General features: G+C 45.1%; 1 protein-coding gene across 1 annotated transcript in view; it reads right to left on the bottom strand.

Annotated features, from left to right (window-relative positions):
* The window catches only part of RRAS2 (RAS related 2), a 301,207-nt gene that overhangs the window by 28,118 nt on the left and 254,192 nt on the right, over nucleotides 1-18,897 (bottom strand). Inside the window, exon 4 of the mRNA XM_069623733.1 lies at nucleotides 7,251-7,359. Within this exon, the coding sequence (XP_069479834.1) occupies nucleotides 7,251-7,359 (109 nt within the window). The remainder of the gene's footprint in view (nucleotides 1-7,250; nucleotides 7,360-18,897) is intronic.

Raw genomic sequence — 18,897 nt, forward strand, 5'->3', positions numbered from 1 at the left:
TCAGGTACTCAGTAATAACAGGGTTAGATCCCTTGCTGCAAATCAGGTACTCAGTAATAAACAGGGTTAAATCCCTCAGCTGCAGTTCTGTGGTCTGTAGTTGTTCTCCTCCTAGCGCTTTCTTATCTCAAATAATCATCAGGGAGGCTGTTGAGCAGGTGTGTCTAATTAGACTCAAAGGATTCTGGTAGCTGTAGTGAAAACGTTTTTTTCTGTTCAGGTGACCAGCAACCGACACCCCTCCAAAGCACAAGTCCTTCCCAAATTTGGGGGAGGGGAGAGAACGGTTGCTGGTCACCTGAACAGAAAAAAACGTTTTCACTACAGCTACCAGAATCCTTTGAGTCTAATTAGACACACCTGCTCAATAGCCTCCCTGATGATTATTTGAGATAAGAAAGTGCTAGGAGGAGAACAACTACAGACCACAGAACTGCAGCTGAGGGATCTAACCCTGTTATTACTGAGTACCTGATTTGCAGCAAGGGATCTAACCCTGTTAATACTGAGTACCTGATTTGCAGCAGAAGGGATCTAACCCTGTGAATATTTGTCCATTTTGGGATGTGACCCAGCTACTTATTTTTTGCAACAGGTTCAATTGACCAGGACCGGGAGTGCGCGCCTCACCCACCTTCTTTTTTGTACTGAATGCTATGGGAGTCCCGGGCTCCAGAGGCAGCGCCACGGGGTGACTGTGCCCCGCTTCGGAGAATCATAAAGATGGTTCTCTCCCCTCCCCCAAATTTGGGAAGGACTTGTGCTTTGGAGGGGTGTCGGTTGCTGGTCACCTGAACAGAAAAAAACGTTTTCACTACAGCTACCAGAATCCTTTGAGTCTAATTAGACACACCTGCTCAATAGCCTCCCTGATGATTATTTGAGATAAGAAAGCGCTAGGAGGAGAACAACTACAGACCACAGAACTGCAGCTGAGGGATCTAACCCTGTTATTACTGAGTACCTGATTTGCAGCAAGGGATCTAACCCTGTTAATACGGAGTACCTGATTTGCAGCAGAAGGGATCTAACCCTGCGAATATTTGTCCATTTTGGGATGTGACCCAGCTACTTATTTTTTGCAACAGGTTCAATTGACCAGGACCGGGAGTGCGCGCCTCACCCACCTTCTTTTTTGTACTGTTTTGTATAATGGCTGAATAGTAGAAAGGACCAAAGTCATTGACGGCACTCAAAGAATGCTCCGAAAACCAAGTTTCAATAAGGCACAGTAAATCCAACTGATGGTCAATGATCAAGTTGTGTATAAGGATATGGTTCTTAACTGCAGATCTTACATTCATTAATGCAGCAGAGCTGTTTTCCACTACTTAACACTCTTCATATCACTTTCCAATGGCTTCCACAATCTTCAATAATGGTATTAAGTGATAATGTTGTTTGTAAAAAATAAAATTAAAAAAAAGACTGACTTAGAAAGTCTGCTCTGTCACTGCACAGAGTAGTCTTTCTAAATCTAACCGTCACACCCCTGTCACAGACAAGAGCACACACGGGCTGACAGGTGCAGCCGAGACGAGCACAGGACGACAGAAGATGGAGGTGAGGTAAGTGTGTGTTTGCGTGTCTGTGTGTATGCTGTGTGTGGGGAGAAAGGCTGTGTGTGTGCTTTTCGTGTTAGTGGGGGGTCTTCGGGACATTATGGGGGAGCGAGTGCAGGATTAATGTGAGGATTCGGGGGTGAAACCCCTGTTTTCAGAGGTGAGTGGGAGGTTAAAAAATGCTACTTGGTGAATATTAAAGGCTGTACCAAATCGGCCAAAAACAATCAGTCTTTTTTGTGTGCAGCCTTTAATATTAGTCAATATCACATAGAACCTTAGCAACCCACCCTGGCAGATTGGTTGTTAGGTTTTAATAGTGCTCTTCCTGGGTTGAGCTTCTGGTTTGCAACTGCACCTGTGTCTGGTGATTGGTGCAAGGATGGGATTGGGCATTACGTGTGGGTGCACATGGCCCCACATTAAGCTCTGGGACCAGAGCAAGCTTCATTTGCATTGTTTGCCATCTTGGTTTTCACTATCCCTTTCAAGACCCTCTCTACAGGGCCCTACACTGTGCCCTGCTGTATTGTACTTCCAGCATGCGAATTACAAGCCAGAAAAGATTTGCAATAAGTTCTCGGAATCCGCTGAAGGTATCAGGGATATTCGTTTGTCAGGACAGTGTACCATTATATCCATGGTTAGGGAACACTCAGCTGGATGACAATGTCTAGGCAATTGTGTTCCATTCATATAAGAACCTTTGGCCAAAGGCCCATGAACTTGCAACATTACAACAAATGTGGGTCTTTAGAACTCCAGGAGAGCATCCCTAGAGCTTGAAAATACCCTATCTTTTAATATGGTTAAAGAACAGCATGCTTGTAACATTGTATTCTATGAACAAAATTGACTTCAAGTGAAGGAAAGCATTGTTTTCCTCAATTGGGTCTTGTATCTGCTAAGCAGGAACTTCATGGCTATGTCCGTTGATGAAGTAGCATATTCAAGGAAGTTCTGTGACTTACTCCTGCCATGCGCCATGGACCAAAGTAGGGTAACCAGGGGGATCCTCTTCATAACTCCCTGGGTCCATCATACACTGGATCAAGTTGGCACTGGGCCTATTGAGCAACCCCTTCAATTCCCAGAGCCAGGCGCGGGACTACATTAGAGCAGGTCAATAAAAGGATTATCAGCTGCTGGAGATACAGTCTTGTCAGAGCATTTGACGAACCGCAGGGTTTCGACACTTCTCCCCAGAGGGCAGCCTTTATTTGTGAGGCTAGGGAGGTGAGCCCGCTATGCAACAGTTCCCCTAGTGGTCGTGGCATGTGGGGCCTCACAGGGAGAGACTCCCCTCTTGGGGACAAAGACTCCCGTTCTGTCGAGGAACTCCCTGAAGCCCTCTCTTGTGGACCATCAGTGACATCCTGGCTTCCCAGAAGTCCATTCGAACAAGCCACTGTTTCTTATTGTGATATTAGCTGCAATGTTCAACTTGAAGAAATGTCTAACAGAAATACTGAGTCTCCATAGTTGAAAGCCAACCAAAGTGACGATGAAGAATGAACGAGAAAGGGAGAATGCTCATCAAAAGGGAAGAAGTACCATAATGTTCTGCTGTGGAGGACCCATAACTCTGACATAAAAATGGAAGAGGGACTAATGAAGAGTTGTGAAACCCTGGAAGTTCAAACCTGGAAAGAGCTGGAAGCTGCTGGGAACAGGGAGATCCTCTGTCGAAGGACCTGGCCAGAGGGTGTAACCAAGAGGCACGGAGAAAGCAGAGGGCTGAGCCGTGCAGGATAAAAGAACCGTAAGGAAAAAAGAACTGAGTGAGCGGTGGCATGACCTGTGAAAGGTGGACTGTTCAGTCCAGAAACAGCGCAGATACCATTACAGCACCATTAAAGCCGTGGCTCTGCAGGGCCACAAAGAAGAACCTAGAAGAGTCTGCATGGAGGCAGGAGCCGTTATGAATCTGAATGTCATCCAGATCCTGAAGAAAGACCATGGTGATGCTAGCCTCTGAAAAAGAAGGTAACAGGAGAGGTGGGAAAGTCGGGAAGGATACGGGGAGCACAGACCCACTCAGCCTACTTATCCCAGTGAATGAACAAGTATCCATAATAGTGAGAATAACTAAGGGGCTCAGTCCCCTCATCTCATTGAATGGACAAGTGTCCTTAAGAGGGAGAATAACCATACAGAGGAGAATCATAGTGGAACCTATCTCCCTCAGTACAACAAAACAGAAATCGAACAAAAGAATCATCCCAGTGATTGCGAATGCTATATTCATCACAAAGAGAAAGTCATTTCAACGGACCAAGAGAAATTTCATACAAGACATGTCAGAAGGAAGTAAGGAACCAGAGGAATACAGAGAGCCAAGATCAGGAAAGATAATTCAGTTTGTTAAAAGTATTGGGCAAAGGGAGCATTAAAGAGACACTTCAAGAAATCAGAGACCTAAGGGGTAAAAATCCAAACACAGCGAGGAAACTGAGTTCATCGCCAAAAGGAAAAGGGATGACAGAAAGGTGGAAAGGTCACCTTGAAGAACTAAAGAAATTAATCCAAGAAATAGCCAAGAACCATTTAAAAATCACCTACTAGAGCTAAAAAGTCCTGTCTGAGAGGGGAGTCATTCTCCTCGACTTTTTGTTGATTTCTCTTAGTGGTAGGGCCAGTATAGATTAGCTTCGAGATGGAGGACAGATGGTTTATTTTTTGGACTTCACTACTGGCGACAAGCACCATAGTTAGTTTTGTTAAGCAGAGAAGCACATAGAATAGAGATAGACAGGCCATTTTCTTATTATTTAAATAACCGACTTGATGAATATGACAAACTATTCTGTCACCTTCTTTTGACCTACCACAGCAGGTGCTTCAATGTTATGTATCCCACTTGCCAAATGCCACTTCTGTAATAGTTTTTTTTAAAAGACAACTTCAAATATTTTACTTGCTCTTTTGGCAAGGACTCCAATGTTGACAGACAACTGGTTTTGACAGAGCCTGCCAACATATTTGATGTCAAACGTCACATGAAGTGTACAAGGTAAAATACGATGGCAGATGCATCATCTAAAGTAGTTATATAGGGCTCTGTATACTTGATTAGTTCGTTTTTACAGAATATAATTCTAAATCAGATGAGATGTGTGTCTTCTCACCCAGTTATCAAATTGTTATCATTATGTTTTTACCCGTGGATCAGTAAAGCACATTGTCACTAGAAACACACCGACCACTAATTAAATGGAGAGGGTATAGCCTCCGTTTAGCCTGGGGAAAATAGATCTACCCCTGTGGGGTTCCTAGACAGAATACAATTTTGGATGAGCTTGCCCCACAAGAAATCCATACATGTCAAGGGGCGAGGCCACTGGATGGAAAAAACAAAGCAAGTTGTTTTTGTTTCACTGGGGAAGGGAATTCCCCACCTCACTTTGCGGAGGTCGCTCATTTGTTACGTTTTGGTCATGAGGAATTTACAATCCCTAAGTTATTGATGTTGTTAATGTGTTCATATTTAAGTTTGACACCTTTCTCCCTCGGTTGGGAGATTGAGCTTTCACTTTAGTGGCTAGAAGTCCACCAAGATCAAAAACGCAGATTCGCCCACGTGTGTCATGGGGGTGAACACAAATGTAATCCTCTTATGAGTACCAACCCAACTTCACCAGCAAGAGATGCCTATGTGAATACGCCCTGTGAAGAGTATGAATTCTTCGAGAATAAGATGGGATGGGTTTATCTGCTTACACTGACTGGATCACTAACGCTGTAGATGCCCTGTACTTAGCACTGTTCCAGCAACAGCAGTGCGCTATATAAGAGTTTATTATTTAATAACAAAACGGGGCCTATTTTATGTAAAAAGGGTTTGATTCTATAAGTTTAACTCCTAAGTAGACATTAATTATAACGTGTTAGAGAAGGTATAAGGAAGCTTGTTGATGGTCAGGGATTGCACCAACTATGAAAGAGCAAGGCTTTTCTAGCACTGTCTAGGTTTCTCATCCTTGCAAAATAATGGGGATACCTCAAAGCTGTTGAAGAGGGGTCCAACAGCATTTAGCAAACCATAATGCACTGTCATTCAGTGCCTTGTCAAGTAGCCTATGTAAAGTGAACTGGAGGCTAGTTAACAGTAGGCAGGTGACACTTTTACGAACAAAACATTACATTTGACACCAATTGTCACCCTCGTTCACAATCTGACTAGCAAAGCACCAGTTTAGTTAATTCAGTTACAGCTATGTTTGCCTTGATAATCACATTGTTAACATTTTGAATGGGCAGCATGTACTTGCCCTGCTGTGAAGGGCCTTAGTCTATGAAGCTCTTCATCGGTCGCAACTTACAAGCATTACTTATACAGCAAAACTACATTCACGCAAGTGCTGTGATTGTCCTCAATTCACTATGAGGGTGCACTTGATTATACCTCATATTGACAGAAAGTATGTATGAAATCAAAATTAAGATAACCAAATTCTTTTAAATGGCCATTAACAAAGATCATAATAAATTAACAATAAATGGTTCCAAATTAGCTCAGAAAAACATCGCCAAAATGTTATGTAAATGTTCATTTCAAAACAGTGTTTCTAAGAGTGATATACTCTTAACTGACACATAGCAGAACAGGTGCGAGCAGATGGTTCAAACATATAACTGTAAACTGGTCGAAATAGCAATCACAGTTCAAGACTGGACTGGTGAATCAAGCCTTGTGTCGTTGTTGAATCCCAGCAGGGCTAACTCACCACATCAATGTCCTAGTTTGACAAATTCCCATCACATTAAGGCTATATAAAAAAGTTGTGCTCGGGATCGGGTCCTGTGACCCATCTGCTGTTTATTTGAGTTCATATTCTCTGTAATTCTTCTATGCAATCTTGATGTTCAATACTGTCACTTTGCAGCGTCCGTATATTAGTTGTATGCACTTGGTCAAACCACGTTTCGATATTCTACTTGACGTTGATGTTGATTTTATTACGCAGCTTCTGTTCCGTTTTTTACTCTGATGCTGTTTCGTTTGCTTCATATTTATTTTTATGTTATGCCTTGGTATATATGTACTAATCATTGGTGTTTTGTAAAGGCGCATGTTCGCCAAACACAAAATATTAAAAAATTAAAAAATGCGCTACATAAAAGTAACGTCGTGTTATTATGTGTATTGCATTTATTGTACGTGGCTCCAGTGAAGCCACTCTATGCAAAAAAAAAATGAGTATAATGACAAATTGCACCCTAAATTCTTTGTTGGCTCCCTACTTTTCTACCGTAATTACACTCAATTCCTCCAGTAACACACGTTGGCTAGGATCATACTGAGAATACCACACTGCTATGAACCAAAGCAAAGGGAGAAATTCAACTTCAAACACAGAGTTCAGGGAGTTGGCAATTTGTCTTCTTCTAGAGGTTCGCTTCTGACTTACACTTGCATTAAAAGTGAAAAGTGAAAATGGCAATGTGTTCATTACAAGGGTTGCTTACACATGCTATGCTGCTAAACATTGTATTGCTATGGAGGGAATTCATTACTAGTAGAATCCATCTTGGTCATTCAATACAATGCATGCAGGCGCATCAATGTGCACACAACCATCCGATTCCCATTACCCATTGATTTCCCCCCACCCCCACCACCACCACTATGTATAAAATCAGCACCATGGGTTTTCATACCAACTAGTGCTCGTGACACCCTCTTACCTGTCTTTGATGATCGAGGTCTGCTTTATTTCCAACAAGAATCATGGGGAACTCATCACGATCCTTCACTCGTAGGATTTGTCTTTGAAACTTATAGACTTCTTCAAAACTAATAGAAAAGAAATTACATTTATGGGTAGACCAGCATTACAAAGATGTACCCCAATGTGTTTACCAATGACAACATTCAAAACAAACAATCATGATAACAAACATGCATTCGATATGTGTAGTATTTCACATTGCACTGCACATTGCTCTTGAAAGGGCACCTCATCTGTTCAGAAGAAGAAGAAAAAACACAAATCCCAGCTAAGAACCATTCACAGGTCTTTACATAAAACACGAGTACATGTATACAGACAAACAGGCATCCAAGATTAATCAGGAAATTGTGGTTATACAAAGCTTTTCCAATAGCTATAAGAACCAACCGCTCCCCGTTTTATGAAACCTATATAGCGCCAACTATAGCCCTTTATGTGGCTTGCGTATGGAGGTTCGAATCATTTTCCGTGCAAGATTTAATTTGATCTTTTTAAAACGGGATTGCTGCGAAGTGGGAAAGAAACTAGTAAACAATAGGACATGTCTAATTTGCAAGGCGGATGTTGAAGATTTAATTTTAATTCATTTCATTTTTCTTTTGCCCAGCCTATATTTAAGCCAGTCGTCACTTCGTGCTCCCTGTCCCCAGGCCGTTGGCTTTCAAACAATGCAGACCTGCCTTATTATACCTTTTAAAAGTATTGACACCATTGGTAGCTTCATCACTGCTCTCGTTTTTGAAAACATCACTGCACATGAGAACCAACATTCTAAAAGCAACCAATTGATAAAAGCTTTCCCTGTGCACTGTCACCAGTTGCTCGCCTTGTTGATTAATGACCTTTCCGTTCATAAGATATTATGTGTAAAGATACGATCTAATAATATACGTTTTAAGGAGTTGGCATATTTTGATAACCTCTTTTTAATGTTTTAGTTACCTACGCACACGTGTTTTTTATATTGCATAACAAATGAAATTGTGGGTGATTAAGTTGTGTATAAGTAGGTGTTATGATGCAGTTTGATGGAATGTTTAAATTCTGAATAAACTTGATTTTGTCTAACACTATGTGGGTTTATAATCAAAAAGTCGAAGGAACAAGTTACTTACCTGTAACTGTTGTTCTCCAGCATGGGTCTGGCATGGATTCACATGCTCATGAATATTCCCCGTCATCAGGCTGGGAATCCTCGGTAAAGAAAAAATCAGTATCAGTTTCGTTTCTGATCTGTCTTTCTTAGAAGTAACCAATTACTGATCTCTGGGTCATACTGCCCAAAGCCAATGACTGCCCTCTCTTTAAGCCCCGCCTCTGGCAGCCATCCTCAGATTTGGTAGCACGCCAAGTGGCAGTATGACCAAGTGAAGAGCCGCAGAGGGGTAGGTTGGAGGGTTTGCATATGAATCCATGCCAGACCCATGCTGGAGAGCAACAGTTACAGGTAAGTAACTTGTTCCTTCTCCAGCAGGGGGTCTGGCATGGATTCACATGCTCATGAATAAAAGAATACATATCAGTATACACATGCACAACCACGGGAGGTGGCAACAGGCTCAACATTAAGCAATACAACAACTCAACATTAAGCATCTTTTACCTCCTCACCAGGCTCACCTTAAGCGAACAGGTTGCACAGCACTGCTTGGCTGACCCTGGACTCCTCCCTGGAGTCCCGATCGACGCAGTAGAAACTTGTGAAGGTGTGCGTCGACCTCCACGTAGCAGCCCTGCAGATGTCCAGCAGGGGCACACCAGACAGGAACGCCGTGGTAGCAGCGATCGCTCTGGTCGAATGGGCTCTCGGACGGCCGGCCAGCGGTTGGTTTGCCAACCGGTGACAATGCATGATGCAGCTGGTGAGCCATCTGGAAATGGAAGTCTTCGAGAGAGCCTTCCCTTGATTCACAGACCCAAAGTTCACAAACAGTTGTGACGTCTTCCGAAAACTTTTCATGCGGTCCACGTAGAACTTCAGCGCTCTAGCTACATCCAGCAAGTGCAAAGTCCTCTCGGCCGGCGTCGAAGGCGACGGGAAGAAAACTGGTAACACCAAGGGCTCGTTGAGATGGAAGTCCGACGGCACCTTGGGCATGAAGGAGGGGTGCGTCCTCAGCACCACCCTCGTGTCATGAAAAGTCAAGTATGGAGGCTTGCAAGATAGGGCCTGAATCTCTCCCACTCGTCGTGCAGAGGTGATGGCCACGAGGAACGCTGTCTTCCATGACAGGAACTTCAAAGGCGCCGAATGCATAGGCTCGAATGGGGCTCCCATGAGCCTGGTCAGCACCACATTAAGCTCCCACGCAGGGGCAGGAGCCTTCACCGGCGGGAATGATCGGAATAGTCCCTTCATAAATTCCTTCACCAGGCGATGAGACCACAAGGATGCCCGTCCCGTAGTCCTGGTATATCGGGAGATGGCAGCCAGATGTATTTTTATGGAGGCGTGAGCCAGTCCAGCTTTGGCCAGCGACAGTAGGTAAGGCAGCACTTGAGGGGCCGTAATCCGCAGAGGGTTAATCTTCTGTGCACGGCACCAGACAGAGAACCTCTTCCATTTATGACCGTAACACTTGAGAGTTGAGGACGCCCTGGCCTTTGCAAGAACCTCTCTGCAATCAGCCGGGATATCGTACCTTCCAAACTCTAGTGCTGCAGGAGCCAGGCCTGCAAGTTCAGCGACTGTGGGTCGTGATGGAGAATGGCGCCTCCTTCTCTGTAGAGAAGATCAGCGTCCGCCGGCAGCTTGACTGGTTGGGACGTTAACAAGTCCAGAAGGTCCAGGAACCAGATCTGGCTCAGCCACGCCGGTGCGACGAGGATCATCCTGCACCTGGACTTCTTGAGCTGGTTGATGAGGCAGAGCAGCAACGGCAATGGAGGGAACGCGTATAGAAACAGGCCGTCCCAAGGGAACGAGAAAGCATCGCCCATGCTCCTCGGCTGTGGGAACCTGCTGGCGAACCTCTGGCACTTGGAGTTCATCGCGAACAGGTCGATCTGGGGTTTGCCCCATCGTTGGAAGAGTCGATCCACTTGATCCTGGCGCAGTTCCCACTCGTGGCACAAGCGCAGCTCCCTGCTGAGTGAGTCGGCGATGGTGTTTTTTATTCCTGCCAGGTGGAAGGGAACCAGAAACATCCCCTGGGCGACGGCCCAGTGCCACAGATCCTGGGCCACCTTGGATAGGGCTGGGGATCTGGTGCCTCCTTGCTTCCGTATATAGAACATCGTGGTGGTGTTGTCGGTGAAGATCCTCACCACTTTGCCCTTGAGGGACGGAAGGAACGACTTGAGAACCCAGAACACTGCTCGGAGCTCCAGAATGTTGATGTGGAGAGACCTCTCCTCCGGGAGCCAAAGGCCTCTTGCGTGGAGGTCTCCGGTGTGGGCCCCCCAACCCTCCAGAGAGGCGTCCGTCATCACCGTCTCCAGAAACGCCGGGATTTGAAATTCCGTGCCTGTCGGGAGGTGAGCACGGATGCCCCACCATAAGATCGCCCGACGGAACTCCTTGTCGAGATGGATCCTGTCCTCGAAACAGCCCCTCGCCTGAAGCCAGCGGGCGTCGAGGAACTCCTGTAGCGGACGCATCCGAAGTCTGCAAAGGGGTACAAGATAGATGCATGAGGACATCATCCCGAGGAGGGACTTGATGGACCTCACCCTGGCCACGTCCATGGCTAGCAGGCGCCGCACCTTGCCCAGGATGGTCTTGGTCCTCTTCCTCTGAAGGGGAGGCCAATTGCCCCACTGTATCGAGCTTCGTTCCCATAAACAGTGCTATCTGCGATGGGACCAGGTGGGATTTGGGGTAGTTGATGGCGAAAAAATGAGAAAATCTCCTGAAAAAGCATGAAAACGCAGCAAAAAAACTCGAGAGCTAAACATGAGGACTCCCAACACTTGAGCGTGCGGTAAAAATCTGAGGATGGCTGCCAGAGGCGGGGCTTAGGGAGAGGGCAGTCATTGGCTGGGGGCAGTATGACCCAGAGATCAGTGATTGGTTACTACTAAGAAAGACAGATCAGAAACGAAACTGATACTGATTTTTTCTTTACCGAGGATTCCCAGCCTGACGACGGGAAATATTCATGAGCATGTGAATCCATGCCAGACCCCATGCTGGAGAATTACATATTTTCGAAAGTCAATCTCGAAAACAAAAAGTCAAAAAAAAAAAAAAATTGAATGTTTATTTTTCTTTTTTTTGTTCGAAATGGGGGGTTCCCCCAACCCCCCTTTTTGTATTTTTTTTATTTTACCCCTTTTATTTTACCTACGAAACCCAAAAAAAACAAAAAAATAAAACATTCACATTTTTTTTCGACATTTTGTTTGACATTTTTGTTATTCAACTTTATTTTTTCGACTTTTTGACTGCACACCCACTATGTGTCATGTTTTCACCATCACTGGGTTTTCAGACAAATGGTCTACTGTCTACATTACATGCTAACCATGTGAATGCCACAGAATAAACGACAGGCAGATTGTGAACTTCGCATTGGTATTCCTATTCAAACCTATTTTACATGGTCATCAGAGCACTCTGACACCGGTGCACAAGTTGACATGTCTGCTCCTTGAAAAGCACTGAAGTCTGATGGCAAGAAACAGCACAGGCATAATTTGCATTTCTCTAAAAGGAGAATGTGAGCCATACCCTGAGAACATGGCATTGTCTCCAGCTGTAGCTCAAATAGTTATTTCACTCCGTTCTTTGACATACTGGTCAATGTACAACGCAAAAGACCATCTAATTAGGGATTCCAAACATCATATAAAGTATATGATATGATATTTTATTTGTAGCGTGCCCATGCACAAGTGTTTCAAAGCGCGAGGGGGCAGGAGAGGGGGAAAAGGGTGGCCAAGACAACGATCTTACTAGGCCCAGTGACATTGAGATCGTGCAAGTGCAGGCGAGAGGAAAGGGGAAAAGTGCCAGACAAGGCATTCTGAGTCCCTATCTGTCCCAATATTATCCTTTGAAATGTGGCATCCCAAAGCTATCAGCCTTGTCCCCATCCTTCTTAACCTCTAAATCCATCCCTTGATGGCTCTTCTGCGATAAGCGGAGGTTTCCTTTTGTAATTTTGCCGAGGACACCCAGATTGTGATACACCTAAATGCTGGCAATGTCAACATGCTGTCTAGCCTGCGTAAAAGAATGAATGGTTGCCAACTCCTTAAAAATATATCCCAGTAAAACCGAAATCCTGCTGGTAAATGAAAACCGAACACGTGAACCCCTCTCTGCTGGTCAAACTCGTCCGCCCCGTGCCCTAATCCGATTCTTTCTAGGCATTTATTTTGAGCAGAATTTACTATAAAGAGCCAAATCTCCTCTTTGAATAAAATGTGCTTAATGATAAGAAAAATCAGGCACATTCTCCAGTTTCTTTTTCTCACCAGGTAATGGTTATAAATTCCCTCATCTCCTCCTACTTGTATTATGGAAATAGCTGTTATCTTGAACTTTTGAAATATGCTCCAGAAAGTATAAAACTCAGACTGATAGTGAAGTTTAGGAAACATGGCCAGATTAGCCCAGCGCTCCAATCCCTGCACTACCGTCCTCTGCAGAAGCAGATTATCTTTTAAAGCACGGCATGGTTCACACAAGGCTCCATCATCCCACAGCTACTCCTCTAGTGTCTAAAGTATTCCTGTATAGTCCCAAGTGCGCTTTCTGACCCATTCTTGACAGGAAACGTATTGTTCCGAAATATCGGAAAGAAAGGCAGTGTGGTCATACGTTACCTATTAAGGCCTCCAGAATCTGTAATTCACTGACTGGTCCCCTCTGTGGAACATCTCGTCTCCTCCCTTTCAGGACATCTCAAACCCTTCCTACTTGATTGACTCTTTTAGCTGCATCTGAGCTGATGACTGAGCACATACAGTCACTTTTAGCCAAGACACCCTCAGGTAACTCGTTGTGCTTTATAAAACACCCATAACAGAACATTAAAAAGAAAGGCATTTAGGCCAAAGGTCAAACGTCAGATGGGAAGCTGCTAATCATAACATGACTCCATCCATTATAGCCCACTTATTGGCCCTCATTAGAACACCGGCGCTAAACCATGGCGCTATTAGCACCATGGTTGGTGACAGTGTTGCAACGGCTCCGCCATGGTTCAATGGGGAATTAGCACCCCATTGCAAGGTTGGCGGGGTGGTAATTCCCCATTGAACCATGGCCCTTCCCCATTCCCATTTTCGCCCCATAAGGCTCTATGGGAATGGGGAAGGCGCTAAGTATGGTACCGCAAATTGCGGTACCATACTTAGCACCAAGGTCCCTTTGCGGGTCCCTACTTTAACGGCTGGTGTAGACCAGCCGTTAAGGTCGGATCCTGCAAAGGGACCTCGTAATCAGGTGCTAATGGGTTAACGGCGCCGCAGTCTTTTACGGCGCCATTAACCCATTAGCGCCAGGGTCGTAATGAGGCCCATTGTCTACTGGGGAGGAAGTAAGAAAATTGGATAGATTGGAGTTTTAAAGGACACTTGTAATGGTTCAAATATCCATCACTGTGCATCCCAAACCTCTCTCCAAAATGAAGTGTAAAGTTCATGTGACTGGATTGTCAAACATTCTTTGGGTATATTGTCAACACTGAAGATTTTGCTTAACCCCTTAAGTGCCAGGCTATTATGGAAGCCTATGCAAAAAGGACAAGCGTACGCGTCCTTGGCACTTAGTGTGCTTTCGAATAATCTGCTCATTGTGAGAGCCTGCAACTGAATATGTACCCGAAAGGCAACTTGACTGCAGAGTGTGTGAGTAAATCCCCATCTATATAGTTTGCAGGTTGACTACTGCTGAAGAGTGCTGTTTTGGTAAACGAACTAAACAACACAACACAAAACTGCCAATAATACACAGCAAGAGCAGATTCCCCCAGGAAACAGAGATTGGAAACACATTCTCTAAAAAGAGGCCGGCCCATTTGTCTCGGGAGGATAGCTCAGCGGCAACGTGCTCGCCTTGGAAGCAAGACGACACGGAGAAACAGGTTCGATCCCCGGGCTCAGAAACCTCTGGGTACACAACAAGTTGCTGCCTATTCCCGGAAGTCAGTAACCTATTGAGGTAATGCTGAAGAGTAGCAGAATGGTTTGCAAAGAGTATGAGCAAATAAATAGTCTGACACAAAAAGCAAATGGGTTCATTTATTTATGAAAATGGATTACGGTGGACTCTGCTAGGTGCACAGAAATAAAGAACACATATGCAGCAGCAGACTCCTGAGACTGCTTAGAACAAAGGTTTCAAGGTAGGGTGAAAACTATTAGGTTTTCAAAAGCACCCATCCGCACTCCTTGCAGTCCTGCCATCTGCTTCACGTGAATAGGAGGCTGCAAGAGGAGACATGACATGGATGGGGAGTGCGAGGAGCCAGGAATGAAATGCGGACACAGAGGACTCGTGGTGTTTTCCATACACTTTTATTAAATGATAAAGTGGTTGGAAATGCCTCACTGTCCCTGATCTAGGAGGTATTTCCCTACCTCGACCAAAACTAAAGGTCTGTCCTTTGTCAAGATGTCCAAAGCAAAAATGTCCTGTGTCCGGAAACCCTATCCTATCCTATCCCTCGCATTCTAAAAGTAACTGTAAGGTGTAAAGGACATGGGCCTCATTACACGGTAGGCGGTGGACCAAGGTGCTATTAGCACCTTGGTCCATGCCGGTAAAATACCGGCACCACCTTGGAGGAAAGGGGAATTACTGCCCTATTCCAAGGTGGGAGGGGCGGTAATTCCCCCTTCCCCCATTGCCCGTCCCCATTCCCATTTTTGCCCCATAGGGCATAATGGGAATGGGGAAGGTGCTAATTACGGTACCGCAAATTGCAGTACCGTAATTAGCACCCTGGTCCCTTTGCGGGTTGGTTTTTAACGCCTGCTAAAAAGCAGGCGTTAAAGTACCAACCCGCAAAGGGACCTCGTAATCAGGCGGTAAGGGTTAACGGTCGGTTCCCTCCCACCAACGTGGGTTGGAGGAGCTGGGACCACAGGGTCCTTTCTTCTATTTTTTCTTTTTTTCTTTTATTGTCCCCGACTTCTAATGTAATTGAAGCAGGGAACACCCTTGCAACCCCCGAAGCTCATAATGCTGAACTAGAGGAGCGGGGGACAACGCTCCCCATGTTCGGCATTATGGAATTCGATTTTTTTTTGTCCCAGCGCAACACGCAAGTGAACGAGCATTCAGTATTTCTTTTTTGTCATTTTGGGGCAATATCTAACTCAAGAGGATAACTCCCCTCCTCTTGGTGTTTCAATTTATTCCAGGGGGAATATCTTCCTCCACCAGGTCCTTTTCACATTCAACATAAACCAAAAATCCTAAGGGCATGAATCTTCCTTGGGATTCTCTGACTCACAAAACAACACCTGGTATACTCCCCTGCCCGGTTCTTTCATATAGCTCCTTGATGCAATTTAGGTGCGGGTCCCAGACTCGCAAAACACCTGGTATACTCTCCTGAGAGGTTCTCTCATATCCACAGTCCCTGCAGTTTAGAATCCTAGGGCATGGGTCTTCCTTGGGATTCTCTAACTCATGAAACACTTGGTATATAGTCTTCTGCCAGGTTCCTTCCCACATTCATTAAAGTCCACTTCACCCACTTGGCTATGCCTGGTATACTCTCCTGCCAGGTCTTTTAACATTCACTTCACTTTCGTTCTTTCTGCCACACTGTTTTCCCCATGTATGTTTTCCATTGTGGCTATGGGTTTCAGACACTTTCTCATGGACTTCTAGCTTGCAATCAAATTAGCCAAGAGGCCCTATTACTCTGCTCAAGGTACCCCAGCTCTCATACGGTTTCCTTCATTACACATAAACCTTCAAAGCGCATCGGTGGCCTCGTCCGTCTGAGCACGCTTATCGGTTCCCAGTAGCGGTGTCGGTGCCCCTTGTGTCTCCCATTTCTGTCTGTGGCTTGTCGTCGGGTCTGTGGAGCACTTAGTTTGTTCATCCGCTTCCACCACACCTCTGGCTCCCTTTGGTAGTTTCTTCTCTTCTCAGCATCCAGTCGGCAGTGCTTTGACCTGTGAGCTTCTCTGCACGGTGCTTCCAGGCCTTTCATGACTCTGCAAGACCGTCTGCTTCCTCTGGCTGTTCTGACCCACGTCCGAAGCAGTGAGTTTCCTGTGCTGCCACCAGCTGCTGTACTCCCAGTCCCTCTGCTTGGCTATTCTCACCAGAGCTAGGTAAGAAGACGGAAAACTCTACTTCTCCTCCCAGCATTGTTTCAAACCATGTTGGGCTAATCAGATTCTTCCAGCTACTCGACTGCTGGTGGTGCTTCTCATTGAGAGCAATCATCATTGCTCCTTGCCTCTTCCTCATCTCAGTTTCTGTAACTTTGTTCATTATCTGATATCGAAGAGTACTGTCAGTAGACTTGGCAAGTTGTCAAAGGAGATCATGGCATGGAGAGTGGAGGGAATATCCCTAAAAGCCTATGTGCAAAAAGTAAGGTACGGTGTGCTGATGCATGTACTGTGAAGGAATTACATTTGCATTATCTAAATCACTGCAGAGCACTTAAATACATCATTAACATACATTATATGCACATGTATTCCTGCACCCCATAATGAGGGGAGGGTGGGTGGGCACATGTGACTTTAGCAGAAAGAAACTCCAGAAGACTATTAATAGTGAGGAACATATGTCTGCTGAGACTTGTGAATCCATTTTAGATTCACATGCTACACATACATTGCCAAGCAGCCCTTCCGCTTTGTCTTTGTATATAGCCCTCAAAGTTTCCTATACTGAGAGCATGTAGTCTACCCTTGGCTTGAGGCAAGTCCATTTGGAAATGTACAAAGATTCAAAAGGTGGTAGCATGAGTTTGTGTAAATAGTGATGTGATTCCAAGTTTGTGCTATGATATTATTATGATGCAAATAAAATCAACACATGATTTGGCCCCACACCTGGGCATTTGCAACGGTGAATGCAGCTACAAGCTGACAAGTGACCTACAAACAGTCAGTTTAAACATTAAAGGGATAACGCAACTGCCATAGAGAGGAGAATAGGTTGTGCCACACAAGTAGAGCCTAAACGCAGTGAGCACCTACAAGCTTAGGAAAAGGTTGCAGCATACCCTGATAGGGCTTGTGAGGAGCTCATGGTGGCAACAAGTAAGATAGACACAAGGTATCACAGTTCAAAGTAAAACTGTACGCAGGTTGGAAAAACGCCTAACCTAAACCAAAATCTAAGATGGGAGCAAGCGTCGACCATCAAATTAAAAATAAGGCAGTCCTGGTGGCATGTGTCAAAATAAAATATATACTAAGAAAACTATTGCCAATCCAATCCTTACAACTAATACAAAAAGGCTGTGGGATAGTTTTCGAAAAAAGAAAGAAGTGTTCTCAAATAATATATCAGGATGAGGTAGCGTGGGTCTCTCTTCCCCCCTTTTGAGCACGGGGTAAGGTGGGATCTTGGAGCACAGCACACACTCGAGCTTTCCCAGCATGAGTCGACAGTTCTTTCGAAGTCTATGAGGAGCCTCGATGGCCAAGTCTGGTTTCTCTGGAAAGTCTCTTGCCTTCGAGGGCCTGAAGTTTTCAAACAATAAAACAAAAGTTCCTTCTACAAAATAAAGGTATGTTTCCACAGTTCACATTGGGTGATGGTTTCACTCCTGGGTCCACCTCTTACGGGCACTGACTCCTAAACAGTCCTCATTGACATCAAGGACTTCGGGGGTTGAGTCTCTGGTTTCCGAGGGCCTGATGGATTCACAAAACATCTAACAAACTCAAAGCTCTGTCTCATATATCTCTCGGGTGACAGCTTCACCCCTGATTCCCCTTCTCTAGGCGCAGACCCCTCAGAATACTTTTGGGTGATGGTTTCACCACTGGATCTCCCTTGGCCAGGCTTGGATCCCAAATGACAATCGGGATAGTGTACTTCTCCTATCTTATAGCGTCTCTTGGTTTCGCCCTCGTTCGGGCTCAGACTCCAAATGACAGGTGAGACAGTGCATTTCTCCTGGGTTTCTTAATGTATTTTGAAACAGTTCATAGTGGACATCCCTCGGCCGGTTTCATGTCTATCAGCACACTGTTTCTTGGGACTTTAGACTCCCCCCCCCTTCTCATCAGTGTCCCTCTTCCGGATTTACACTTGCCAATTTCACATTCACATTTGTTTGCAGGATTTACTTCCTTTGCTTTCTCAAGTTCGTAGGTAAAAGACTTTCAACTGTATGGGATATTGCTTGACCTCCTGTATCACCACTTTGAACCAAGTTGGCGGCTCTCCTACGGCCTTCTGGTTTCTGCAGTTTTCCTTCACACGGGTGCTGGTTCCCTCTGCAGCTGGTCTCCCCTCAACATTTTTATAGTTCTTTGAACTTTCTCAACTTTGCCACTTTCATTCACCATAGCCCGGTTCTTTTTGGTTCTCCCCTCAACTCACTGGCTGTGATGAACCACTTTGCTTTCTTCTTAGCTGGAGTCAAAGCTAGTACCATGGTAGCAGGAGTTTCCTTCACTCCCGTGTATCAGTGTCGACATGTTCCGTGTACCATTGACAT

This window comes from Ambystoma mexicanum, chromosome 11 (assembly GCF_040938575.1).
Source record: "Ambystoma mexicanum isolate Mex_15411 chromosome 11, UKY_AmexF1_1, whole genome shotgun sequence".
In the NCBI taxonomy this organism is placed as follows: Eukaryota; Metazoa; Chordata; class Amphibia; order Caudata; family Ambystomatidae; genus Ambystoma; species Ambystoma mexicanum.